This window comes from Spodoptera frugiperda, chromosome 31 (genome assembly GCF_023101765.2).
Source record: "Spodoptera frugiperda isolate SF20-4 chromosome 31, AGI-APGP_CSIRO_Sfru_2.0, whole genome shotgun sequence".
Lineage (NCBI taxonomy): Eukaryota > Metazoa > Arthropoda > Insecta > Lepidoptera > Noctuidae > Spodoptera > Spodoptera frugiperda.
This window is the reverse complement of record NC_064242.1, coordinates 11,818,594-11,841,531: the sequence shown is the minus strand read 5'-3', so window position 1 is coordinate 11,841,531 and position 22,938 is coordinate 11,818,594. Positions and strand designations below refer to the sequence as shown.

The window sequence follows — 22,938 nt, the reverse complement described above, 5'->3', positions numbered from 1 at the left end:
TCACGTCAATTTTACAGTTAAGTTCAAATTACGCTGTCGAAGTTTAAACCAATAGCTTGAGTTGAAACATGATTAGCCGGCAAACAATTGGTTAACCTCTGTTTGACTCCAGCCAACGGTGACCTGCGTTAGGGCTGGCAGGAGAACAGGTAAGTATTTATTTTACTTATTTTATTTCAAATTGCACTAAAATAAAGCTTTCGTATAGATAAAGACATATCAGGCCCTGAAGTACTTGCAACAGTTAGCAACTCTTAAGCATTACCAGTTAAACCGCAGAAATTAATAACACCAATTACAATCGTATTAGCAGCTCTAGAAACTTTTACCAAACTGTATATCTGATGTACAGCACATAAGTAATCATCACGTCAATACAAATTAACAACTTTCACCATAATCCCTTAAAATCAAAAGTAGTCAAGATTTTAATCCTTAAATTAAAAAGAGCCAACGTTAGCCAGATTGACAGATCCGTTCAAAACGATATATCATATATACAAACCGATATTGCAAAAAACGTCGGATAAGTGCTCTAGTTAAGTCACAAGTGATTGTAGTAAGGTGCAACTAAGATCCGTGAAACCGGTGCGCATGAGTCGTAGGCCCGAAAGTAGCCGAAAGCAGTCGAAACTTTACGAACGCAAATCCGAAAATCGAAAGCCAATTTATCTTGTCACAGTTGATTATAATGGAAATTGACGTGTAAACCAAATGCTCTCATTAATTGACGAGTGAGAATGAACGATTATGTCAAGTAGAATCTTGTGTAACGGAAGACTATTAAAAGAAATCTATAGCTCCGTCGGTCCATTCCATGTTCCATTGTTTTCCTGCTAATTTAGGACTGAAAGGAACACTTATCCTGCGTATTACGTGCGTAGGCGATGGTTTAGCAACCTGTCTAAACAATTGGCTGTATAAATAGTTCGTGAGGAGTTACTGTCTTAAAATAATATCAATTGAAATAACTAAGGGAGAAAAATGTTTGTTGAGGATCAATAGCAACAAGGGTTTCCTGTTTTAGAACCCAATAAAAATAAAAGAGCATACACAGTTAAAATACAATAAATATAAATTAAAAGTACTGTATTTTAGAACTGTATATTACTTTATCTTTTCGTTACCTCATACATCATTAACATTTCACAATAAGAAAGCCTGGCAGGACGTTAAGTCGAGAATCGTCGCGTAATTTTAAATAATCCGACATACAAAGTACAACGAAGAGCCCGTGAGAGTTTAAATGTCAATATTATGCCGTGCAGTCGTAAAGAAGAATGGAGACAAAAAGAAAAATGGCGGAGTTGCAAATCTGTTAAGACTTGATATTATTGAAAAGCTGCACACACTTGTAGATATACACTTGGGTTGGGTAATAGGGATGATGACGGGGTATGAAAATTAAAAATCTATACGTCAGTTAGGTTATGAAAAAATATTAGACACGTATTTTTTTAATTTTGTCATATAAGATTAGATAAAACCAATGAAAGTTCAGGAGTGGGAGCAAATACGTCTTTTCTGCGTATAAAATGTACCTAGAAGTTTAGTGACGTCCCGCGATCATCTTACCTATTGCTATTTACGAAATGTAGTCTACAAATCTACCACTGATACAGAAACAAAATTCTTCAAAAGTAATGGAGAAATCGTCAATTTCTTTCCTTAAACAGCTCCCAAAGTCCAACTTTACAATAATAAGTACACTTACAAAGAAAGAATTCTAACAAGAACAGCTATACAATGGCTTTGACGGTTCGCTTCTAAGGAAGGACATCAAGCGAGCTCTCTTGAAGCGATCAATTGACTGGAGCACCATACACTACTGTGAATAAGCCATGTTCTTTGTAGTCCTTCAAATGCAGGATATAAGAATACGGACAAAGTTTCTGAAGGTATTTTGGTGGAATACTGATATGTCGTATATCAAAGATGAGATTTTGACAACTAAAATCCGTTTTGATTAATATAGTTTAGGTGAAACAAATAAGTTTGGTTGATTATTTAATTTGATATTTAATGTATGAAACAAACAAAACACAATTTTCAAATACGCAAACACAAAACCAATATCAAAAATCCGGTCTTCTCCGGTCTCTTAAGTCTCAAGAACTATTAAAAATCTTTACCATTACACAGTACTACGCTCACAAACTTGCAATTAACCCATAATAAGCTAACGATTTAACCATGCAACTAATTTAAAGTATACATCCACAAAGCCATTCGATGAGATGTGTATAATAAAAGCAGTCATTACGACCGAGCAATCCAGCTAAGTAAATGATGATTACACTGCCTATTAACATAAAAAGATAAAAAAAAATCCATATCAGTAATATAATAGCAATTACTAACACTTAATAAGACCCCGACACATTTATAACATGAAACCAGTAATAGGTGTCAAAAATAAAAAGCAATAAAAATTGCGGGTCTATCATAGTCATGTTCTACAGCAACTCATCAACACATTTATGATTGGCTTTTAATAAAAACGTTTTTATATTTAATTTTAAGCTACTGGATATATTACTTGGAGACGTACAGTCATTAATCTTCCATCACGTTTTGAGAAAGCTTTAATAAACATATCGAATGTTTTTTGTTTGTAATTTCGGTGCTGAGACAGCCCTATGACTTCCTAGTGCACTATCGTAGTATCGCAGCTGTGGTCCCCAACTCAGGGCGATGAAAACTACACTTTTTGCCGAGATCAGATACAGAATCCGATAGCACGCCAGCTAATAGCTCTATAAACAAGATAATCGGCCAGTTAGCGCTGGGAAAGATGTCGTGCCGGCGATTTATGAAATGCTTTAAAAATATGAAAGTTCAGTGTGCTACGAGATTTTGTGATAGCGGCGAATAGGTGCAATCTCAAAAACACGTTTAAGTGCTCTCGAAAAACTTCGTAGAAACATACTAATTAACAGACCTCCATACTGCCACCATATATCAAATGGTGACGTTAATAAGCCTTCGTATAATTCGTAGTCTTTCTTACTCGTTCCATAACATAATGGCAAAAACACAAGCACGTTACTTCCAAGATGCTGAATTCTTAATATTTATAAGTAAGAGGACAATGAAATTAAAGGTCAAATTAAAATGAATAAAGAAAAAAAACACAAGAGAAATTTAAAACGGACAATTGACGATGAAAAACGTCAGTCAAACCGTTCACACGTGAATAACCACTTATGAAATGCAAAAAAAAGTACATTTGATCGTCATGAATTTTTGTCCCCGCATGTTCCTTAATAATAAAAAAGCCTCCACCGATGTAAGAGTTGTGGTAAATTCACGAATTAACCGGAGAAAGCATTCGGGACGGGACATAGCGATACGACATTACTGTGACAAGTGCGACCCGCGACAACGTGGACCAAAAAACCAGCTAATTGCGACTACAATGGAGTACAAAGCGACCGCTTTTCCCACGGAACATCCGACCGCGCATGCGTACCGATCATTTCATGCGTGCTCCTCTTTTATTGCCAAAAATTAATGCCCGGTAAACAGTCCTTAATTGCAAGCCAGTCTTGTTAAAACCAGCGTCGGTTAAACCGCCCGTCACACTAAAAGTAACATTTCTTGGAAACGAAAAACGAGAATACACATAAAATTCGCAATAACTGACTAATAATAACGTAACATTACGAATACCCTGTGATTCCTCTGTCGATTTTTGGTGCTCAATCGTCGCTTTATGACATTTTAATTTTATTGGATAATGCAATTTCGTCGATTCTGTCCGATCATTGTGCCATTTCGCTTTAACATCTTTATAGCTACGGAGGACGTTGACATTTTAACAGAAATATTTAAAAGATTCCATCGGACAGCATCAATAATTTACAATGGAACCTCTAGAATTACAGATGCAGCTTGCAATAACGAAATGCATATAGGATTAAGTTTAACACTTTATACGTAACATAAAAATATGTTCCACATTAATAATGATTATAATATAAGCTAAGTAACCACATTTAGAATATGCACAGGTGGTAATTGAAGAGAAGATTTAAAACTAAAAGACTGTTGAAATAGTAACCATTTTACATGATTATCTTCTTGATACAACGTTTAATTACAACGCTAATAGCTAATACTTCAATGAAAGGTGCAAACACGCAAACCGATTATAAAGTAGAAAGAAGACATTATTAACTCTAACTAGTAACTAGTATCAACTGATTAAAAAACCAAATAATTGTTTCAAGTTACTAGATCATACAAAACATGGCATTACTACGAAAAATAGAAATTAAGCAACACAGGAATATGATGGAAACCTTATTAAATTTAATAACAAAGGACTGTTCTAAGTTATCGTAGGTAACAACAAAAAGAAAGACAAGAAAATAAATAACGACACATCAGCCATCAGCCCCATAAATTTCGCTGAAGTTAATATTCATCCAGGTGGTAATAACAGGCTTATCGTTGTCCTGTCCAGCAAATTCCGAGAATACCCTTTAGCCAGAGAAGCCTGTACCGATCCACTTTCACTAGAGCCCAAGGTGTTAACCTATTATCATCTTACGGTGGCTAGACGGCAATTCATATGTAAATGAAGTAGCAGACAGGTTCACTCACTGACGGCGCAAGGCTAAACGCTAAACGCTGAGCATTAACTTTAATTAGTTTACAGGAAACTACACACTTAATATGCTCAATAATAGAGACGGTAATTGGAAAGTATGGGAGGTCAAATGTTTTCTTTAGCTTTAATCAGTAGAGAAAACCACTAGTCACATCATCAACTTTAACTATTTAAAAGAACTTACTACCATATACAATATACTCATCTCGGTATGAATGCTATTGAATTCCTTTAATTCCATTCGATATTAATGATTTACTCAAACGTTTTTATCTCTCAATCAACGTGCAGAACTGACACACTCACGGTATCACCAACTCTAATTCAATACAGACTGATAATGAAAGAATTTCCTGAAATTTAAAAAAATAATTCATGAACTAAAAAAGGCGAAATGAACATGCAATCACAATAAATAGAACGCGAAACCGTGAAAGCCGAATGATAAGATTCGAACGTCGCGTGACTATTGATAAGACCCGCTTTCGACGACAACAAAAAGCTTTGAAAAAAACGAGTCAATCTGTTAACGGTACGAGTACGTCACACGACACGTGCGTTTTCTATAATAAAAAATAACGTAGCCTTAACAAGGGGCTAAGGAAACCCCAAAAACAGGTTATAAAAGGCCAGGTTGCCATTTGTGGGCAGCACTCGACTGGATTAGTCGTAAAAGGTTTAAACGGGCCGTGTTCGTCTTTTGCCTACCGGAGCGTACCACGCCACGTGGCTGTATTTGTCTGCAGCTCTACGTCATCGTACACCCTTTATGGCAAGGATGATGCCATTGCATTAAGGACGTGGAGTTGATTCACCTGTGACGGGAACACAGTTATGCACACGTTATTATCAAAGTACTGATGAAAGCAATATAGTTTTGCTTTCCAACATGTTTTAAAAATATTAACACGAAAAACAAGCAGTAAATGTATGCGAATGACACTAATAAGGGTCATACAATTAATAACGTAAAAGGATGATTCGTATTCTGGTGAAAAGATAATAAATCGAGAAGATCAGTAGGGGGTGCCAATTCAGAATTCGCTGTAATCAGCACCAGCGCTGTAATGAGCGAAAAGTGAAAGTTCCGAGCTTCATTATCTGTGACTGCAATCCAATCAGAAGCCACACGTTTAATCACGATTAACACTAAGTACTTGTATACTACTAACTACGCCAATTTCAATTTGCCATCGGACAACTACATCGTAGACACGATTACAACGAAAAAAAAATTGACAGAAAATTTCAACATGTTTGTTTTGAGAGGTCGTCAGATGTAGCCGAAAACTTGATTACAGAAAAAAATAATGATTCAGAACGGACCAGTCGTTCGGATGTTTTCTTGAATAGCGGTACAGTATGTAAATTACATCGGAGATGCAACAGAGAAGGATTCTTATGTGAAAACCTACGCAAACAGAGAACGTGTTATTTAAGACAACAAACGTGCGAGATATGAGGATATCTTAATATAACTTGGGCTTTAAAAGCAAATTACGGAGACAGAACAGAATATTTTCCAGACATACACTCGGTCCTTAGATCGTAACAATTGATGTTGAACGTTACAGTGCGACACAAGTGTTACACATACGCTCACAAAATAGCAGAAAAACACATAAAGAACAGGAGCAAATTGCGCAAAGCAAACTTAAATCAGCTGTTAATGAAAACGTATCACGGTAATTACAAAGTGAATGTTGTTAGTCTTGTTCATTAAGCAAAAATCTGTATCGGCAATATTGAAATTGTCATTCAGCTCAAGCAAGAGATTGCACGTTGCACGGCGTCAAAGTGGCACTCGGCTGGCGGTTTAGCGGCGTCTACGGCGATTAGTTTAAACGACGCTTAAACAATAATTACCGATTACGGAGAACCGGTGTGTTATCGTCGATGTAACTGAGGTAGTGCGGGGACTATTGCGATCAAGATTAATACCGAGACCGTGCAAAAATTTCCAATAACGCAACGTTTCAATTTGTCACCGGGACTCGGACGCCAGAGATAATCTACAACCGCCATTGAAGATGACCGGTTAAATGAATTTGTATTCAAACCGGTGAAGGCTGTTTCTTTAGTCGTCGACACATTCCGTTAACGCGATCCGAGGTATTAAGTTATTGCAGAATATCCGAGACAAAGCTGGCCGAGCTTGTTAAATAGATACCAAAAGCCACTGAGCAATTTGAGGACTATTATCCGACGAACAATATAAGGAAGATTCAATTAAACGACCAAATCTCAAGCGACAATAGGAGTTATAGCTAACAATACACAATCCACAGAACAATGGGCAATCCTTGAATCAATATAAGCAGGCTGGGTGTTCTATAGATATTGAGATTGAGCCTAGAGCCGTATGCAAATGTGGCCGGGCGTCGATATCGACGGCAATGGCGTCAGTAATTACACGTTCATAGTCTCGTTGCCAGTTTCATTCATAAACATGCGAGATTGCTTTATGAATGGTAGACGGTTCGTGTCCTTAATTTATTGTGTCGCGCAATACACTTCCATAAGTTTCCTGTTTTATTATTACCATTTATCGAATGTTGTTTGTGCGCTATGTAATTTAGTAGACGCTAACTCGACCTTGATTAATGAACTTCATTCATATATAGCACGAACACTAATCGGAGTCCAATTATATCGAGTGCACCGCCGCTGCAACCAATGTACTCGATGGCATACATTGTGTAGCGATATATGTTCGAGATGAATTTATTAAATGTATTAACATTCAATTCATTACTGGAACACGCGAAAAAACAAACATAACTCAACACGCTATTACCCGAGCTTATGAACGTAAACCTGTCCAACTGTTAATAATTCTTTTCTTAATGGCCTCTCATGGCTGAATAAATTTTAGCGCTAAATAAACAAGCTTTATCTGTGATCTCCACAATGCAACGGGTCCGAGGGTAACAGGAGCCGACTGAAGCGCCGCCACCACGATACCATCACGCCGATACGCATCAAGGAAGACCAGTTGTCAATACATTTCACCTGCGAACTGAACTAACTTGATGGCCTGTCTGAGCCCAGAACGAGTTCCCATGAATTGTGTTGCGTGCGAGACATTTTTATACTTCTGTACGACAACGTGTACCAGCGACCGATGGCTTCCATCCATGTTAATGTATTTGCTATCGCTCCGCGCTTTATGTGGATGATCTCGTTCTGTTTGTTAAGATGCTCGATAGAATTTCTAATTCGGAACGAACGTCGATTCAATGCAATCGAAGATTTAGATCGCGAAGAATGCACCCCGTGTTAAATGCTAATTTCTGTCTCGGCCTTATGCAAATGAACCGCAATGCCACTAAATAGCATTAAGGCAGCTACGGGCAAATATTCCGCTAACCTTATTTACTGGACAATTCATACGTCCAAGCAAACAAACACAGGTGGTCCCAATAAAAGGTTCGGAGGACGCCAAGCGCCTGTGTGAGGATGCCGCCCTCCCTAAAAGGATAATAATACGTCGTTGCGCAGCTCCCGAGCCACGAGAATCTCCCAAGACTCCCGAAGAAATGTAAATTGACCCGCCACCTGACAAATAGCTTAATTAACGGCTAAAACGCGACACGAGAATTATTGACATTATCCGAATGGTTCATCCCACCAGTGGTTTAACCTTTTTCCGCGTTTTTATGAGTCACAATGAATTGTGTTCTTTTCCTACATTGAATCACATTTTAAATATAAAACCTAATCTTGGAAATGGTGCCCCATTGTTTTCTACTTAATTCTGTTTGTAGAGGGAAATGCAAAAGCCTTATATTCCATGGAATACAATGAACAAAAGAATCGAAATGGAACTTATGAGACATCCTAACTAGCCCACATGCAGCAATTTAACGAAGGCATTAAATCCCAAGGTTAAAGCTCGAGTTACGTTAAGAGATTTAGTTTTTTTCGCAATGTTATGCGTCGGTAGGCGTCACGTGGGCGCGCACGTGACGACGATGTGATTTTGTGGCCTGCCACCGCACGACCGCTCGCGTGGGCGGCAGCCGCAACACTGACACCGATGGGCGCGTTCGATACCTTCAACCGGACGATTTGCCTCATATTATTTTGACGGTCTATCAAACTCTGAGTACTCAACTTTGAAAGCTCACTCGATAAAGTTTTCCATTCAATAAGCCGGCCAAGAGTTCTACAGCGAGCTGTCAGTCACCCCTCAATTTATCGATCGAGGTTACCTAGCAAAAACAGCGTTTTTAAAATAGTTCAGACTGTTCGGAGCGCGTCGAGATCCAGTTTTCTTAAATGCTTTAAATTGTATTGGATTCAACTTTGCGAGTAAAAAGGCTGGTATTGTCCAATTTCGTGGCAGTGACCGCAAAACTTGAGTTTTCCCACCAAAATCTGGCTGTTTGGCGATTTTTTTAATTGATCGAGTAAAAAAGCATGTGGTCGTGCTCTCGAACCGCAATCAAATAAAAACCTTACTCGTTAATGTTTAATGTATGACATTCCCGAGGCCGATACATTATGGATGGAGTCCCGCTGGCTTGGCGCGTTCGGAAATTTTGACAGAACGACAGATATCGTCGATCTCTATGGTAGCCACAGATCTTATTGGATGTTTTTACGCGACTCCAACGACCGATAACATCTGACGTCGAATGTCGGAAAGGAGTAAACGTTCCACGACCCCGAGCTCACTAAATTATGTAAATAATGCATCAACCACCAAACATTATTTCATATTTATGAACATCAGTCTCTAAAATTCCTTTACAGCAGCGGATGAAAAAGTTAATGCAAAATATTCTCAGCCACTTCGGCGCGTCATAAGAAAATTAACTGTTTCGATTATAAAATAATCTTAACAAGGTATCGCAGCCGCCCCGAATGGAGTTTCCATGTCACAGTAAAAATAAAAATGGTTAAAAAAATAAACAGCTCAATTTCAACAAATTACCGTTCAACAAATTGCGTTAATAATTATCTTTGCACAGCGCAATAACGTTTACAAATAGGGGTACATTTAGTAAACAATCACAATTTATTACGGTGACCATGCGACATGTTTAGATGGGGACACCTGAAGAACTATTTCGGTCGAACCAGTTGCGCGGGCGCATCGTTATCGCGCAGGTGTCGGTTGTAGGGTGGCCAACAACTCGCATTAGATGCAATTTATTAAAATTATTGTAAGTAGGAAAACTAACTTACGGTATTTGTTTTAATTGGTCAATATTTGTTTAATTAATATTATTACTCAATTATTGTTGTAGAATTATGTAGTGGTAACTACGGTTTTGTTTGGTAAAACAAAACCGTTTTCTATCGTTCTGTGACAATCTACCGCTGACCAATAAATAAGTAATAGTTAGTTCACAACCGACATTTTGCTTTACTGTTCTACGAACACTGGCCAGTCAAATGGGAAAGGGCACAAAAGCTTTGCCTGTAACAAATGGTTTACATTCGAACAAATGTAAATATTTCAAGCGAAATACGACTATGGAACTGTTACTAACACTACCTCAAAGTCATTAAAAATTTGCTCTATTAAGACAATTTTTTCCAATAAAACCTATTACCTTGATCATTCTGAAATTAACTTTAATATAAACCTAAAAGAGTACACATTCGTTTGAAACCTTGTACCTAACAGACGAAAAATTGGTTTAGCGTAACCACATACTTAACTACATGGGCTTTCGGAAAAACAGACATGTTGCCGAGCATATTAACTCGTACCTAAATATTTTTTGGCATTTTAGCCAACACTTGATAGGTTAAGTGACTAATTTTTATTTTAATGTCCTGTAGATTATCTTAAAATATTAGACACTTATTTTTTATTTTCTTACGGAAAGAAATACTTTCGAAGATATAGGTATTGATTTGAAATATCGTGTGACGTCACTTCTAGGTACATTTTATTAAAATGACATTTTTGCTCCCATTTCTAAACTTGGATTCGTTTTATCTAAGTATTGTTATCTTATATGACAAAATAAATACGTGTCTAAAATTTTTTCATTACCTAACTGACGGACTTAATAGATTTTTTAATTTTCATACCCATATTTTTTTAATGTAGGTAACTACTCTTTTTAAAAATGAAGTAGATACTATGGTTGAAACTATAGCGACAGCTTACAATGTAGTATGCAGAGCACAGTTACGTGTTATCCCACGGGACCTACATCTCTTAGTCAAACCGGATCGCTCGTCACACTTACTGCTTATTCACTGGTCTTTAGGTCTAAGGTATAAACTGATTACTTTTATAAAGTCCTATGCAATGGTTTTTTGTTTCTTCTATGTTCGTTACAAAGGTAAGTGCTAAGTTTTTAAGTATCCTCATCGTAGATCTAGCCGTTTCCGTCCTTTCTCGTAATTTTATCTACAGTTTTCTATTATTTTTGCCATTTGCACTTTACTGTGATAAAGTCCCCGAAATTTCTAAAATACTTAGTATAGTATGTATATGGCACTGGATAAGTCTTTTTGTTACTACATACTTACTTAAATCTGCAGAAATTGACAAATCTTATCAACAATTATTTGCCAAATAACCACTTCAAGCAACGTGTAATTAAGCCAAAATTATCAAAGTTAAAGGAAAATAAATCGAATTAACAAATACAGTAAAACTCAAAGTATCTTTAACGCGAAATACGACGAAAACAGTTTATTAACTTCCAAACATTTCTACGTACAAAGTCAAACTGTGGAAACTCGTAAACTAATCTAACATTCTGTATAACGTTAATTTTAACCGAAAACTTTAAAACAACCGTTTGCCGAGCGAAACGGAAACTCGATTGAATTTTCTATTGGCTGTTTGTTTTGTTTCGCTTTACATTTGATATAACTTGTGAATGCTTAATTTCTATTGCATTTGTGAAACAAAAAAACTCTTGATAACTAGAACAAAACTATTAGGAATTGGTATTTTGTATTAATTTAAGTAGCTTAGCTTTTAAAGTTACTACTGACGATTAGATATAGTGAAAAAATATTTTAAAGATCCGAAACAGCAACCTTTTACAAAACAATAAAAAGTTCCTCTGTGACTCGAAATTAGTAGAGCTTTTCTCCATTAATTCACGTGATTAAACCGTGATTCCTAGTTAATAAATAAGATTTTTATAATAACAAGTGTTAATTAATTATCACTCCTCAATAACCAATCGCCACCGCCTATAACTCGACCCGGATCCCAATGTTTGTCCACAGGGCGCTCATTACACGCGATAATGACCAGAACTATTTGCAAATGTAATACGATATCGCCGCCATTGTGCCACGCTTAAAAATACAATCGGCAGGAAACAATACTTTATCTCTTAGTACCACAGTCACGACCCAAAGATATCTTATGGAGTAATCAACTGCCATCGCAGGAATGATTAACTATTATTTGTTTTGTGGCTACATAATTATGTTCGCAAAAAGTTTTAGGTTGTTAGCTATCACGAGATTTGAAATGATTAGTTCGCTTGTTAAATGTTAAAGTCGATTAGACTATTCTTGGTCGGTCTATGCGACAATATTGGAAAAATATAGATTTTTTCTCAAAACACTAAGGAAATTTTAAAGTTAACAACTCTTTGTATGATACGCAAATTATTGTTTCGTGTTCATGTGTATGTGAAATTGTATGTTTGTAAACGCACCCACGATACAGGAGAAAATCTTCAAGTGAAGCAATGTTTTTTTTTTTTTAAGTAAGTACTAAAATAAATAAAAGGGAAGACAGTACAAAATTAATTTCCATCCACCGAGTCCTATCTTCACACCTGTACAAAATTTAAGCACCTTAACTTTTCAATTAACGTTTAACAAATTGCAACGTCTGCTCTTCACTGTTATTAAATATTCATTAGATTAAAAGCAACACTTATTTACCACTTTGTGGTACATTTTGCATCGCACTTTGTGCCTTGAGATATAAAAATGCCTTCAATTATAAAGAGTTATTCCAGACATATTTTCAAAATTCCTCGCGGTTATTTCTTCAAATTGGAATATCCTGCAAATGACGCTTGACTTAATCATTTTAAGTTATGTATTTAGTATTTTAAACATTATCATTTACGGTGTGTCATAGTCCAATTAATTTATATCCAAGAAATTACAATATATTTCACGGAAAAATCAAACGAAATGGGTAAGCCAGTGATTGTGCAAAAATAGAATTCATTGATTTGAAACAAATAAAACCTACTAATAATAATTAAATAAGTTTTATCCTTATTCATCATCATTTCATATTACAGTTACACCGGTCATGATTCATGTTTTAGAAGGTCGAAAATTGATTGACTTTTACATTTGCATAGTGAAAAACCAATGATGAAACTCGAAACAAGATCATAGCTAGCGAAAATTGGAAGGAATGAAGTGCCGAGGGGAACACGACTAACCTATCACGATCAAATACAACCGTATACTTTCACAACTCGAATTCAGATGTCTTCAAAATTACTTTGATAAAACTGTAAAAGTAGACAGATCTCTTGGCGATGGGAAATATTCTACCCGATTTTCTTGCCACTTGAAAACGATTCGGTAATCTGTAAGGTTTTTTATAACTAACTACAAATAACTAATTTGCAGTCATTCTACTACTCAGTTTAAGAAGGCATAAAATATGTTAACCTCTTCAAAAATCCTAGGCCGTTCTAAATTCTAAGAATGCAATTATTCTATGTGAATTGAATACAATCGCCTGTTTTAACATCTTGACCGACATTAATGACAAAACTTACCACATATTCGTGCACATAACTCGGTTTTCTCGAAAACTCGCATCGTGATCGTTTCAGTCGTGAGTCTCGAAAAACCCTTTGATGTGTGCCCGACGACTAACGAACTATGCCGACCGATAAGCCCAACTATTAGTCGGTCCAACATGCCGACAGATGTCGTCCCCCGGACTAATCAGCGTAACTGTTTACAATGACAACTAGTGCCTCGGTAACTAAACAACGATTGAATACTGATTTGCCAATAAGGACAGCATGCATATTTTTATTAGTCAATAAATAAAGTCAGAATTTCGACATCCCCACAAACAACTTCGATATGCTGAAAAGCGTATGGGTTCATTCGAAATCAATCAACTGGTGGCACAGAGCATAGCAAGGCATCGCAATGGCCCCCGAGTACCAGGCGCGCATAACAACAAGGCGTTCACGCTAGGTGTCGTTGGGAGGCGGGCCGACGCGCCAGACATTCCCTTTCCACCGCCCAATCGCTATTGATCCACACCGTCCCCCGCACAACGCCCGTTTCCTAGCTAGCAGGGAGTAACGTATTAGTGAACTGGGGACCATTGTAGTATGGACGAATTTGACAACCTCTCTCGTACTTGTGGACGCCTGGTAAGTAAGTTGGTTACGCGGTCGCGCTTGGTGCTAACGAACCGTAAAGTGGCAAAGGGTTCTTCTGATATTGTAGAAACAAGAAAAAACTTCTATTCTAGTTGCTGCTGTTTTTACCTTACGATTTTTTTTTACCAAAACTAATAAATTCTAACCGTATTAGTAAGAATTTTATTTGGAAATACCGAAACCTGAACTATGACACAGGAAAATAATTTAAATATCGGATTTTATAAAACAAAACGAAAGAAAACAAAACGAAAACGGCGCCACCTGTCTAAATATTTCGTCAGCTAGTAGTGACACATTTTACCACAAGATGGCACACGATGACACGGCGTCGAACAGTTAGTAGGGAAGAGGGCGACCTCTGCGTTCTTATGCGCTCCTGGTAATTTTGAGTCCATATTTGGCACTTTCATTTTGTTGTCCATGAGTCTACTACGTCATACTAACTACGGCTACCTTGTAATGCAATGGACGGAAATTGAAGTATGAAGATTAAACATTCTTGGCCGTTGTTGTGTTGCCATTCTGGCTCAATGACTCAACCAAATTAATAATGATGATACAATATTAAAATTATTACAGTACCTACTATAGAGAATAGATGATATAACTACAGAAGAGATCTAAGAGTTTTAAATAAAAATTAACAACCTATCCTAGCTTTAAATAAGCAATTTTTATTTTACAAAACTTGCGTAACGTATTTTAGATTTAGATTTAGATTTCAGCCATGATCGTCCCACTGCAGGGCAAAGGCCTCCCTACCCTCCTTCCACTGCTCACTGTTTAAAGCTTTTTGCGTATCGTAACGTATTTTGCTTCAGTAAAAAAACGTAGTTAAAATTCTAAAAAGTTACGTAAAAACGTACAATCTCAATCGGATTGAAAATAGTCTCCCAACCGACCGCGACCGCATCATGGAAATAAATCTCAGTTTCAGTAGTTGTGTTTTTATTGGGCTTGCAATTACTCCATCTAATTTGGGAGCGTTTAAGAACCACCAAAACACAAAAGCCCGCCACACAGGTCGCACTGGCATTAGCATTACAAAACGGCTGCGGGCCGTGAGATATGGGTCGCAGATGCGCGCCCGCGCCGCGCCGCCGTAATTACTGTAGGCGCAATATATAATTGTTTCATTTCAGTAACGCCCGTCCCTCTTACTCTTGTCCTGCGCAAATTGTTCGCGATAATACTAATCGGTTGTATATCCACGCAAAAAATCTGAACCACAATCCAAACATTCTCGAACCAAAAATAATTGCAAAATATTTCGGCCGCCCCAGAAGCTGCCGCCACACAATTAACAGATATCTAAGCCCATGTACTAACATTAAACAATACTTCACAAAATCTCAAGATCTAAACGTCGTCAAGTCGTGTGGGAAAATAATCTCAAGCGCAATCTACATCCGAGCTAGGTCCTAATTAATTTAGTAATCGTTCGTGACGACTTATTCCGGCCCTAGACCCAACCACGAACCTAACGAAATCACGACTCCGCCAGACAACGATAATCGTTATTTTAAATTTATTAAAATGTCCTCTTTAAGGACTATATCGGAACGCCTATATCGGACTGTATAATTTATTCTTGCTTTGGAGGATCGCGCTAAACAATGAGGGCTATTATCATTTCTAGAGGAGCACGTTTTGATTTATAAATGCACTGCAATATCATCCTTGTTGAAAACCGATACTGGTTGTTTTGTTTGTGTTGTCAAATGGCTTTATGGTGGGACGTCTTACTTTTTATAATCAGGTTTTATCTTATTTATTGATAAAAGTTTCCATTAAAGCGAACAGAAATTACGTGAGCACTATTTAAACGGAGTAGAAATAAGTCAATGTTTACTTTATGGATTGCGTTGAACACTGTGATGCTTTTAACAATAACAGCGAGTTGCTGGTCGGCTGGAGCGGTTAGAATCTAAACAACATATTGTCGGCAATTTTCATGACAAAGTCGGCACAATACAACGGCATGCCGACAACAAAATGCCGTCGTGTCGGTCTGACGGCCCCTGGGGCGTCGCAATTAAAGTCCCGGTTGCAAGAGGTGATAGGTGCACCGAATTGATGAGCAGGCATATACATTGATTAGCTTAAGATAATGTACACATTGGTTTTTGCTGTCGTAAGACCCAATTAAGCAATGTTTTTATGGGAAATCAGAACAAACTAGAAGTTGCAAGACTGTTAATAGAAAGACGTATTGCGTTAAAAGGAATCTAAGTACTTTGTAACTTTAAGACTGTCATCTAAAATCGCATTCATCAAATGCCAATCAAACAATGCCTCATAGATACAACGCATTAGTTCCTAAAGCTCATCTACGTAAACTTGAGGCACTGTCATTCAGTAAAGCACGTTTAATTGCAAGGGCAAGTAAGGCTGCACGTTTTAAGGGGCATAACATCGCATAACGAGGGCGGATGCGCGGGCGCACGCCTAACAAGTAACAACAGGGCACGCCGGCGACTTTGATACCCGCTGCGCGACAGGATCGCTTGCGTGCGCGACCCTGATGTGGCGCAAGATTGAGGCGATTCAGCACAGCCTTAATACCGAGACATTTTTTACACGTTTCCGAGATTTCGATCTTAGAATATTTCACTAATCTATTACTGCTTTATTAACTACATTGGCGTAGGTAGACCTGTTATTTGAATAGTGTTTAATCTACATTTGATTTTATAATAATGATTTTTAAATTAACTAATTATACATTTTTGCAAGGTGTGACTGAGATGGTACTCGTATAATCAGCCATAAGAACCTGTCAAAGTAACCGGCATGAGATATGATTTATTTAAAGTAGAGAGACAAAAGTAACTAACTAACACAAGACGAATTTAATTGATGCAGCAATACATACTTAGTTCAAAAAAATATACCCACATTTCGATTTGAAATCAATACAATAAAAATCACCGTAGAGTAAAGACAGAAAAAACACAAATACCTAGTTAAATTTAAAAAAAAATCTTTCCCTAACGACTTTATAAATGAAGCTAATCCCGTTCCCGGCGCTTGCGCATGCCTTCGCCATCGCTCACCATTTGCATCGGTTTCAATGGTGGATTTTGACGGACATCACTACTCGACTACTCGAATCGGTGAGACGTTTGTACACGCATAGATTGACAATGTCTTGCCGGTTAATGAAGCGAGCCATCGGTATTTCGACGAGGAATATAGGAAATAACTCGGTACTTTTATTAACATCGGATCTTGCTTACTTCGTTAGTCAGTTTTATTATAGAACTAACTAGTTAATACTCGGTTTTTATTTTAACTATTATTCGCTCTTTTTTGTTTTAAAATGATGTCTGATTCAATAAACGTGCTATTGGTAAATTACCGGATCACTATTAACTACCTAACAGTGACTTGTACGACTAATGAAAAAAATTGTGTTTTTAAATTAAAGTAAAGACTTAGTATAGGTGTAACATACGGTACACGTATGTTGTACCAAGATTGTGTTTAAATAAAGGAATTATTGTATAAATTTTAATGTTCGCTCTTATTTGTATGTGTCCGCGTCCGTAACTACATCTTTCTTTCGTGGGTTAAAGTGTTACCTTTCCCGTGTTTTTGGTACCAAGATTCGGGAAAAGGTCTTTACAAAAGTTAATATGTCTTAAACGCGAACTTCGACTGTTTCTTTGTAACAAACACCAAACCAAAATAAAAGAAAATAGATGAGTAACTTCAACAACTAACTAATTCATCAATTACAAAATAAATTACCTTTATGCAATCCGTGGCGCCATATTGTGTGTTCGAAAAAAAAAGAAAACAAATCGTAGTAACAAACTTATCAGTTCACACTACTAGCTAGTTATACCTAAACTTATGTCCACAGTGTCGTTGAAAACTTAGTTCTTGATACCTAAGATTTTTTCACAAAGCACATCTAGGGTGCCTAGGGTATCATTTATATTCCTCTTGAGCGCACTAATTATACTAATTGATCAATTCCGTACTTTATATTCGTAACGCGTAGACAAGATAAACAAGATAGGATTCCTTCCCAGTTGAGTACTGGCTGGTAATATAGTAGTTACTTATTTAAAAATCGAATAAAACCCTTTAATATTTTTAATCTGTATTTTTACATATTTTTTTTAAATAATGTACTATTTGATCTTGCCGGGGTTATTATTCATTTAAATAACAATTAAAATTGATTTTAAAGTCAAAATCCTTTACAATTCTATTTTGAAAGTTAACTTAGGTATCGTATTAATACAAAAACGAAACATACTAAAAAATCGCTTCGAAAAAATTTGAATAATAATTTTATAATCTGTCAAACTGATTACGTTCTCAGTTACATTATAAAAACTTTTAGGTACCGTATTTACATTGAGAGTAACCAATGTTTTTTCTAATTAGATTACGACCAATTGTACATTTTTCGATAGGTATTAAAGTGGCAAAAACCGGCATCAAACCCGAGATCGACGATGTAAGACTGCCAGGAAAGGGTCCCGGCAGTAATACATGCGGCCACTCGGCCTATGAGCAATCTTAGAATCCATTTTTCTCATTATTCATCGATTACGATCAATTGTCAATTTTTCGATAGTTATTAAAGGCAATAGTGGTCCGCACTGCCCTATACCATAGCCTAATAACTAGTTAGATATATTTTCTTTAGATGGTTTTTTAAATGGTTTTGCTAAATAAAATACCGATATTTTCGATATAAGTAAGGACAAAAATAGGTTTCTTATTAAAATATCGTCACCGCTTTTATTCTCGAAGAGGTAGGCCGAGGTGCACATGCACACTTATCGCATTTTTTTAAAGTAGTTAAATGTTCAATTTTAATTTTTCCATACTTTTATCAAACAAGTTAAGATACTTCTACAAAATTACTTCAATCTTTCTTTAACAACATTAAATAGATTATCAAAAATAAAAAATACCTAGGTTAATACATTTCGAAAGGCGCTCAACATTGAAGCCAAATAAAGCGCTGTTCATGGCGTTCCATATCAATACTTTGACTTTTGGAACAGATTATTAAGCGCAAAATGCATGCAAGTAGTCCAGGCATAATCCGGGACGCCGCAGGGAGTCTTCGCAATAGGTCGCAATATCGTAACGAACCCTAATCGAGATGGTAAATATTCATAGAAATAATACAAAGATGATATTATTATTTACAACATTGTCAGTCAGTCAGCTACCCACGATTGGCAGGACATCGAAATCGCATGTTCACTCCGGGCGAAAACGTCTAGTCATAGGCCCAGTTAGTTATTTTATTTTTTTGTAAGAATTAAAATAGTTAATAGAATGTAGATTGTTTATTTAATTTATCCCTCTTGGAAAAACGCTAAAATTCTATTGTAGTTATTTAAAGTGCAGTACCAATACTTAATAGTTAGTTGTTATTTTAAAAATTAGACTAAACCTCATCACTTTAACTAACAGTAACTATAGTCTTAACTAAACTCGGTTCTTAAACTTCGGTTTTATACTAAATTAAACTTACAACTACCAAAAGTATTAAACCATAGCCTTCAAACTGTCAAATAAATAAAATTGAAGTGCGTAAAATGTTACTAGTAGCGCCATCTCTCGGCCAAACGTGTATAAATTATGACAGCATTGACAGCTGCCGTCTATTTACATTGCATTTACAGATTGTTCAACTAAAATATATCCGTTTTATGACATACAATAACATATGTGTTATAGTTTATGCTGTAATATATTTAATATTACGTCGTATGAAAACAATAAACTCGCAAATAACTATAAAATACTCACGAAACATAACCTTGTAACATCTGACATCTGTCAAAACTTTCATCACAAATGTTCACAAAAACACTGTAAATAAACATAAAACGCGGTTTTACGGCCTCGACAAATGAGAAATTCTAACATATTGACAGAAAAAATGTATCTGGACACGTTTTCAGCAATATTCCATTGGTTTCAAGTGTCGGAAAAATTATAACCTCTTTGCCCAAAACACTGAGAGAATTTTATGATTTTAGCTTATTTTAGCCAATAGTTTTGCATTAATCTTTTAATTTAACTTTAGTTTTTACAATTGTTTATAATCCCAATTGGATTAAATCTACTTTGGGATGTTTATAAAGACATTCAACTTTGACATCTCACTGTTTACTTGCACAAAGTTTATCACCATTTTATTGATTTTTGAATTTTCACATTGAATTTTTGTCTGATTATTTACTATTTGAACTAATTTACACTTTACTTTAGAAGTCTAGCACAAATTTACTTACAAAATGCAATGTGAAGTGAACTCCTAACTCACAAGTAAACAAGGAACTTGGTAACATTGATATTTACAAGAAATACTTCATTATATGAAAATATCTCAATTTTATGCCATCCCAACTATTTGATTTGGTTACTAAAACTATACTTTAAGTTTATTTTTGAAGTTGGCAAAACCGGTAAGCAATTTAAGTTGAACCAAATTTGGATTGAAACAACTTCGCACATAACAAATATTTAAACACAATTATTTCTCATCAGCTGGGCAGCCGAGGGGCACAGATATAGCTCAGTCCAGTCCTGATTGCCATGAACTTATACATTGTTATGCACTCTGACAGGCACGCTGGGTGCAAGCAGTCAGCGCTCCCTGACAACCCATATGGAATATTGCCAAAACCGGTCTCATCCACCCACCTTCTTCATAATCCCAGTCTTCCGTTTGGAGAATGTCGTGTACCGTCGCAGTTTGTTGTCAATGTATTCCATTTTGATCTTCACACGACCCTTGGTCTTTTTGCCATTGGAAGGTGGCGACTTCTTGGGCTGGAGAGAAGCATAGCCGTCGTCTGCTATGTCGGGCATGGGGCAGTGCTCCAGGCCGACCCCCTGCTGCGCTCGCTCGTCGTAGCACTGGTCCGAGGGTCGCTTGACTCCGGCGCGCGGCATGGGACAGGGCTGCATGCCGGGCCGCAGCCCGCCGCCGCCGAGCGCGCTGGGCGGCCGGCCAGTTCCGTACATGTCCGGCATCTCGCCGAGGATTCCCATACTATACGGCGACCCGAAGCGGGGCTCCCGCGCTCCGCCGGGCGCGTCCATGATAACCTCGCAGTACGCCACAGTAACAAGTGCGCACACGCGCTATGCACACCTCACCGTCCGAACGACGAACGGAGACTAAGTTCGAACCGAAAACGCGAAAGAACCGAGGGCGGGACTGACGAGTCGGCCGCTCGGACCGCGACTGACTTCGCGCGACTGCGTCCCGCGCACCTCAACCTCTAGCTGTCTCTGTCTAGCGCGGCGCGTGCAATATCTTTCGAGGGGGACGGAAACGCTAAGCGCGGCCGTAACCCGACACATCCGTAGGAAAAGCGAACGTTCGCCGGGAACCCGCGAACATTTCAGTGCCCGAAATCCGTATTAAAATAGAGCTTTTATTTTGAGTTTATTTCGTAAATAGAAATAATAGAGTCGGAAGTGGAGCGGCTCGGGCGCAGCGGCGGGGCGGTGGGCAGTGCCAGAGCCATATTTAGACGCGAGCCGTGCCAAATATGGCAATCGACGGTCAAATGGGGGCCACTGAAATCCCTCCTACTCGCACCTGGCGATTTTCACGTCTAATAATTAAAAACTTTGTCACGTCACTTAGGTATTGAATGATACATACATACCCATAGCTCATTACATTTACTTAGCGTATGAGTGTTTCTTGCCTTGCATGTAGCTAGCTAGAGGAACAGATATGTTCGATATTTTCAACTCGAATAGACATCACATAACATTACATCGTTTAATCACATAAGGATTAGGTAGCAGAGGTGCACATGTACACGTCCACATATTTCATATTCCGTGTTATAACTGTGCCTTTGGATGAGAATCGAAAACCTCCTTGGATTTTACACGAGTTTAGATTAACAACGTTTCGACCAAGCAAGATATTTTTCAGTGACTTCTCCCGCCTTGGACGAGGCGAGAAGGAGTGTAAGACTCTTATTAACTCTATAAACCTACCCGTTCCTACTCCTGATTTTCGAGCCGGAACCCAGATAAGTAGGTCCGCAGGAGTAGATAAGTATGAGGCATGGAGATTGCTGATCTTTTAAAAAGAAATAGGGAGTTTGGTTTAAATTGTATAAGTATGTATATTAGGACTAGTAGGCAGTATATCTATATCAGATAAATAAATACCCACCTATTTACCTAAGTACCTAGGTAAACATGATCTAGATAATAATAAGTATTATTATTATGACTGCCTTGTTGGTCGAGTGGTCGAAATTGCGACTGCCGGGCAAGGGGTCTCGGGTTCGATTCCTGTATCGGGCAAAGTATTACTGGCCTTTTTTCCGTATTAGGAAACATTCTCAGTAGTAGCACGGAGTCTGAATATGACAATAGCCTCACCCCCTATAACATGGGACTTAAAAACAATTGGTGAAAATTAGGTGTAAATAATTGTGCAGTGGCATTACGTGCCGGAATGAACACCTCTGCTTACCCGTCGAGGATAAAACGCGTGACGTTGCAGAATATTATTACGACTTAGCTTCAACTAGGTGTAAGTAGGCATCTACGCTAGATACCTAGGCAGGTACCTACTTGTAATCTGTTGAATGATCATCAATATTCAATCGAACATCAACGCAAATGTTGCGACATTGTCATATGATGAATATCTTATTAATTGATTGGTAGGCAAGCATATGGACCTCGGAAAATTGTTGTTGTGCATAATAAATAGCAATATTTACCTACAATATTATTAAGTATTGTAAGTAACTTGATAACTTGTTATCTGGATATGGATCACTATGGATTTTATCTGGATGTACCTTTTCTGGATCATACCTGGATGTGGATCACAAAATACTTCTTTCGTGATCACTGATCACTGATATTGGATAAAACAATTGAATCTTAGGAATTACCATTTTTAGCAAATAATATTTGGGT

General features: G+C 37.3%; 1 protein-coding gene across 3 annotated transcripts in view; it reads right to left on the bottom strand.

Annotated features, from left to right (window-relative positions):
* LOC118276513 (serum response factor homolog) overlaps window positions 1-21,233 on the bottom strand; it is a 230,352-nt gene extending 209,119 nt beyond the window's left edge. For 2 of the 3 annotated variants that reach the window (XM_035594865.2, XM_035594866.2), the window contains exon 1: window positions 20,677-21,233. In XM_035594865.2, the coding sequence (XP_035450758.2) occupies window positions 20,677-21,078 (402 nt within the window). In that variant the 5' untranslated portion in view covers window positions 21,079-21,233. The remainder of the gene's footprint in view (window positions 1-20,676) is intronic. The other variant, XM_035594867.2, reaches the window with a different exon arrangement.
* Window positions 21,234-22,938: the final 1,705 nt, after the last annotated feature.